The sequence below is a fragment of the Hippocampus comes genome, unplaced genomic scaffold (genome assembly GCF_001891065.2).
Source record: "Hippocampus comes isolate QL1 unplaced genomic scaffold, H_comes_QL1_v1.1 scaffold2172, whole genome shotgun sequence".
Lineage (NCBI taxonomy): Eukaryota > Metazoa > Chordata > Actinopteri > Syngnathiformes > Syngnathidae > Hippocampus > Hippocampus comes.
The window spans coordinates 1-6,764 of record NW_017805070.1 but is presented as its reverse complement, the minus strand read 5'-3'; the positions used below and the strand labels follow the sequence as shown (position 1 = coordinate 6,764).

The following is a 6,764-nucleotide window of genomic DNA, read 5'->3' as shown; positions in this document are numbered from 1 at the left end:
GGCGCTCAAACGGGATCACTGTTGTCCATCTCATTTTTTTTTACGTTTTCTTTTATTTTTTTAAACAAAAGTTTTCTCAAGAGAAACAAACCATTACGATTTATATCTCCAATTACATTGTGAAATATAAACTGCGCTTTGGAAGAAAATGATTCACAATTTGTTCACTTTACATTCTTTTAGATACTGTTTATCATGATTTCGTTTGAACAAATGCAGTTGAGCTCAGTGCAGTTTGGGATTCTAGTTGCGAGCAAGGAAGTACAAATTTATAACATTTTGTGAAAATTACTTGTCTTGAATGTACCGTATCATTCTCGTTTGCTATTACCATATGCTTAAGCGTCCCACATTTCAATCAAACTTTTTTTTTCGACCCTCGTGCAGGGTTTATGATGTCATCGTGGTCATTGGAGGTCACTTCAACATGTGTTTTCAACTTGAAGTCACTCTATGTTCATGGTAGTACCACAATGGAAATAAACAAAGAATGAATCATGTGAACAAAGATATGTTGCTATTGTTGAGGAAAATAATTTTAGTATTATCATAAAAAAACGTGTGCGGGGCTCCAGACTGCAATTGCATGTGTGACTAATGAATAAATTTGCTACTACATTTACTGAATTCTTCAATATTAGTGTTACTGTTGCTGACCAACTTCTGCTCCACACTTGTGCACATTTATCAGTAGTATCGTAAAAATGAGTGAAAATGTGAATATTTACTTGACAACTGAATATGTGATTCATTTGCGCCCCTAAATATTCAAGTTAGGGCCCACAGTGCCCCCAATAAAATGAAGGTAGCCCACAGCTATGACTTAATCTTTGGTTTGAAGACTGTTCGGTTGAAAAAACAGATTCTATTGTAACACTGTAGTCATCGTATACTGTTTTGATTTATTTGTTTCATTTTTACTTGTGTTTTTCTCTCTGTTCGCACTTGTGTCTCTGTCTCTCCGCTATCATACCGCGTTCTGTCTGCCAGCAATTTCAATAAATAGCCATCACAACACAAATTACCATAGAGGCAGGCAGAATATAACTCCCCTGTTGCAGAGAAAACTGATCTGGCATTAAAAGCTACACCGATCCTCCATTTTGCATGACCGAGCGGCTGAGCAGGACGAATTAAAAATAAATACCGGTAAATAAATAAATAAAAGAAAGAAAGAAGAGCAGCAGACAGGGTTACAACATGAACCATTCTGCATTTAATGATTGACATAAACAGTAACTTCAGTAACTTCACATAAACATTAGAATATAAACACATTGAAGTATTAAATAAAATACAATTGACTATGACACATTGTAGGTCCCCTAAAGTGAAAATGTCCATGCAAAAAGCAGGACTGATCACATTAGTTTGCAACAAGGAATTCTACTCTTGTCCGTGCATCAACGCCCTCCAAGTTGTAAAAGCCGGAAAGGTGTTTAGTACATCGGCCTTTGTTGTGTGTGTGTGTGTGTGTGTGTGTGTGTGTGTGTGTGTGTGTGTGTGTGTGTGTGTGTGTGTGTGTGTGTGTGTGAGCGTGTGTATTGACAGGCATGTCGCCTGTGTATGTGTCACCTTGCCCTCATCATGGTAAATATCGCAGCTGTAATATTTGACATGTGAATGAATTGAAATTAATAGAAGTGAATATATTACAGTTTACTTGATTTGATGTGGATAACATTTGAGTCACTCTCTTTCTTTGTTGCCTTCTTGCTCCTGCAAAAAAAAAAAAGGAATGAAACAAGCATTAGTGATTGTAATACGTCATTGTTGTGGAGTCCATTCAAATCCCGTGACAATGAATATAGTTTTGTAGTCAGTAGATAGCAAGCATGGACATAACATCGGTCGATAGCTATCGGATCATATTTTCTTGAAATTGTTGACCTGTTGCTTTCAGCCTCATCAAACGAATCTGGCAGCTCTTTCCCCCGTGTCTCAGGAAGTATGAAGCAGAGACCCCCACTGAGCAGTGTGAGGCCACTGAAACTTATGACGGGTATGGACCAGTGGTACATAGCCAACATGTTGACCAATGGAGCAATAAGACCACCGGCTCGACTTGCGATGGAGCCCACCCCAGAAGCAGTTTGTCTGAAGCCAGAAAAGCAGGAATTCAGTCTTACAAATGTCCAGTCACGGTTTTCGCTGGAGTCACTACTCATCACTCAACAAAACATTTCCCCCTCAATATATTAATTTTATGATGTGTATTGAAGTGGTATGAGGTGTGACAGTACAACATGACTGATGAGAGAAAGTGGAATGGTGATTGTCTTACCGACAAGATGTTGGGAATAACTCTTGAACATAAACATTGCATATGGTTCCAGCCCAATTGATGATAAAGCGTCCTGAGGTGGCCAATACGGTAACAGCAACATTATTTCCTTAAACAGAAGAAGTCAAAATCTGTTTATCGAGAATACTCAGAATCAAACATAAGACAACAACAATAATAATAATAATAATAATACATAAATACATCATAATGAAAATGAAAAGTTGGTTATTTCGATTAAAAATGTATTATATTTAATGACATAGCAGACATATTATTGCATTTGGGCCTAAACTGTTCCAATTATTATTCTTATTTTTAATAAGAATGCAACTTCTGCCTCACCCTGATTAAAAGTGAGTATCAACATACACAAGACGCCTCCAACCAGAAGTGTTGAAATGAAAGATACTCTTCTGCCCAGCGCTTCCAATAGCCAGACGCAAACCAGATGAACGGGTATTTCAGTCACTCCAAATATAAGCTGTGTCAGAAAGACGTCCAAGCCAAAATTGCCCACATTGAATGAAATGCAGTAGTAAGCAACGTTCACTGAGAACCTGGAGAAAAGAAAACAATCATAACATCATAAATTACTTTATGTGGTTAAATCAGGGGTGTCAAACATACGGCCCGCGGGCCGGATCCGGCCCGCAAAGGAGTTTAATCCGGCCCGCGAGATGATTATGTAAAGCAGGGATGTCAAACATACGGCCCGCGGGCCGGAACCGGCCCGCAAGTAGGTTCAATCAGGCCCGCAGGATAATGTAAAAGTGAAAAAAATGCATTAAAGACACAGAATTAATATTTTTAATCAGGTGCAATTCATTGAGTATCCGCAAGGGGACACTGTTTTGATCAGAGAAGAAGACAACAGCAGCCTCAGTCTGTCACTGAGACAGACCCATGACAGCAGACGCTATCAATAGCACTCTCACATTTACACATTTAATAGCACTCTCCTTAGTTTGTAAGGTGTAGGCAGGGATTACATTTAGATTTTATATGCACGTGTAAATGCTTTAAAACTTGCTTTCTTTATGAATCTTGTTTAATCTTAAAGTGCATTACTATATTTTTCAATACCAATTACTTGTTAAAGTTTGTACAATCAGTGGGATCAGTTGCAATGCATATATGTGAATGATAAAAGTAAATTGCACATTTGTCGAAGGAAATGTAAGGTGCTTCATGAAATGTTTTGTAAAAGATATGTTCATTAAATTTCAACATTTTCCTAATGTTCTTGTGCTTCTTTATACCAAAACAAAGGAAAGACATATTGTTTTGGTTATTTATAGCAAAGTATTGTATCATTTTAATGGTCCGGCCCACTTGACATCTACCGAGGCCGTATGTGGCCCACCATGTGAAATGAGTTTGACACCCCTGGGTTAAATGATGTCGGCGTGGTGGGCGATGGGTTAGCACGTCCGCCTCACAGTGCAGAGGTGCAGGGTTCTCCCTGTGCCTGCGTGGGTTTTACATGCAAACTCCACACAGGAAGGCCAGAGGTGGAATCGAACCCTGCACCTCTGCACTGTGAGGCGGACATGCTCACCAGTCGTCCAACAAATTACTTTTTATGGTTAAATAGTAAAGGCGGGTCTTAATCAGTGTTAAATGTTCAGTATTACTTACCATGTAAATAAGATGGCAAATAAATATTTTCGAAGCACAGGTGATTGGATAAGCATTAAAATGTTGCTCTTTTTCTCTGTTTCTTTTACCGCAATCTGTAACGCACACAAAAACAACATTTTTCCCTCTTTGACAATGTAACACATTTTTTGTTGCTTTAACAAACGAGTACCAGTAATTCTTTGTGGATGTCATTTTGCCATTGTATATGTGTGTGGGAGGCCGGGGCTTGTTGTCACATCTCAATTATCTTCTCAGCCAGAAGCCTCAGCTAAAAAAATGGAATACTACTTTTCATTTTGCACAGCCCAAAGTAAAAAAAAACAAAAACTGTTAACTTTATTTATGTTTAAATTTAAAAAAAAGCTTCTTCCAGATGACAATCTGAGCAGTGACACAGGAGGACTTGTTTACATAGTACAGTCATTGTTCTATTTTAAGATAACTTTCGACTCGAATTAGCTAGGTAGATAGCTAGCTAGAAAGATAGCTAGATAGCTAGCTAGCTATAGAGATAGATAGATAGAGAATGTGTAATCAAAACAAAAATATCAACAGTATTGATAAAGATAGATCCAACCAGTTGATGTCACTTCTGCAGTGACTCGATCGCATGTGGTCTCAAATGCGTTACAGGATTAGTAACCATAATAGCATTGTCAAAATAACTTAGCTTACATTAATTTGATGTTGCCTCAATGTAGTGTTACAAAGTAACGTTTTACATCGGCAATGTGTTGTTCCCAACACTGTTAATGGCACACTTGCCATGTTATTTATTTGCTCTTGACTGTGCTTACCACACCGCAGAATTTTTCAATTTCTTCACAGCATTCTGCAAAGCAGCAGTGAACAGTACAGAGCCATCACACAGACTGTAATTGGGCCAGTGTTTAAATAGTCCCCCCGAGTCATCTTGGAAAAGAGTCAGGCCAATAAGCGCCAATACTTATATGCCTATTCAATAAATATGATCAGAATTTCTTGTCTGTGTGGTCAGACCAAGTTTAGCCCAGCTCTGAACTCTGACTGACCTGAAGCTCACGCTGTTGCTGGGCTTTGTGTTGGGTGTTTGTGTAATGAGTCGGCACGGTGAAATGAGTCTCCCAAGTTTTTCACCCCAAGAAAAGTGAGAGTTTGCAGCCAAAGCCTCAGTACCTTTTCCAGGAGAGTTTCTGAAAATCTGCGTTTATTGATAGACGCCACCTTGAAAAGCAATTCTTTGGCCTCCTCTGTCCTGCCTCTCTCCAACAACCACCTGGCTGACTCTGGAAGGAACCTGATTGTTCCGTGAGAATATTGTGTTCATTATCATAAGTTATTCAAAGTGTTGTAGAAATGTTTGATGCTCACCATATATAAACGACAATGACACCAAGTAGAGCTGCAGTGATCAACTGAGCTACTCTCCAGTCTCTGACAACGTAAATCAGACCAGCAAGGACGGCCTGTCCAACTGCACCACATAGTTGAGTTGCCGCCACCCCCCATGACCTCTTGGATGCACCGATCCACTCAGTGGCTGTCAGAACGGAGAAACAAAGTGGATTCATAATGTTTGCCAGGCATCTTCATCGGAAGACCGGTGAGGCAAGAAGGAAGGCTCCGAAAAAGAAAAGCGTCTTCCAATCACTGATCACAACATCAGTAGTAAGTAATTGCACAATCTACTCAGCAATACAATATACATTATAATACAATACGATGCAATCCACAGCTTTCAGAAGTCCCCAAATAATCATCTTTTTTGGAGGATGGATGCATGAATATAACTTCCATGTCTTCAGCTCACTTCATACACAATTTACTGACGTAGATCAACATGCAGCTGAACATAAATGAAAAGTGGAATGATGCACACATATAAGTATGATCTGACTGAATATCCAACTTCAAATTTGCATCAATAGAGAAATGGGTCATGATCACCCAAAAAAAAAAAAAAAAAAATCACAATACTTCACCCAGTATGATGCCATTTAGCCGAAAACCTCCATAGCCAAGGCCCATCAGAAATTGGGATATCAAATACAAAAGGTAGTTGGGGCACAATGCAGTGGTGACAGTAAAAATGAGGGCTACGACCAGTGGAATTTGAGCTGCTCGTTTGCGGCCGAACCTGGAAAACAGAAAACCCATTCAGGATAGAACGTCGTGTCATTTGGGAGACCGATTTTTTTTTCTTATTTATATATAGATATATATATATTCATATAGATATTTGGTGAATGGTTGACATCAACAATCATCACTTACATCAGTGACTATGGTGGCGGTATAAAGCGAATTGGAGTAGACCCAACCGTTCTGGCACGCCGCGGTCTCATTGAGCCCGCGCTCCCTGATGGTTCCGATGTCCCAGTTCACTGGCACAAACATGCGACATCGGCTGAAAGAACCATCGCGCTCGCGAGGAACGGTCAAGTTGAGCTGCTCATCCGATGTCAGGTTCGAGTCTGCCTCGAGGATCCAATCCGTGTTGCAATGTCGCTCCGGATCAGACTGGATAAAAAAGACGCAGGCAAACTCAAAGCCTAAAATCATATTCGGGAAGCTCAGTGCACAAATGATGAGCTTCTGGAAAATTCCAAACTCCCCGATGTTCTGTAGAATATCTCCAAAAGTGGTCATGTTGATGGAATGAGTAGTTGAAGACACAGAACTCAACTCAAGTTTGATCAGTGTCCCTTTGTCTGATAAGATGCACCTAAAGCACTCAGTCAAACCGAAATGGACTTAATTTCCACAAGGGTCATATTACAAAACAATTTGGGCTCCTCCGGCATTTCTCCAGACTTTGGATCCCCGCCCGACTCGTCCTTTCAAATGATCCAAATGT

General features: G+C 39.8%; 1 protein-coding gene across 1 annotated transcript; it reads right to left on the bottom strand.

The window, feature by feature from the left end:
* Window positions 1-1,193: 1,193 nt before the first annotated feature.
* Window positions 1,194-6,294, bottom strand: LOC109512662 (solute carrier family 22 member 13-like). The gene is made up of 9 exons (XM_019864561.1): window positions 6,182-6,294; window positions 5,890-6,044; window positions 5,279-5,447; window positions 5,084-5,204; window positions 3,926-4,020; window positions 2,630-2,844; window positions 2,285-2,393; window positions 1,891-2,097; window positions 1,194-1,719 (listed from the first exon to the last, which is right to left on the bottom strand). Coding segments are annotated over exons 1-9 (1,140 nt in total). The 5' UTR covers window positions 6,184-6,294; the 3' UTR covers window positions 1,194-1,652.
* Between the last annotated feature and the right edge of the window lie 470 nt (window positions 6,295-6,764).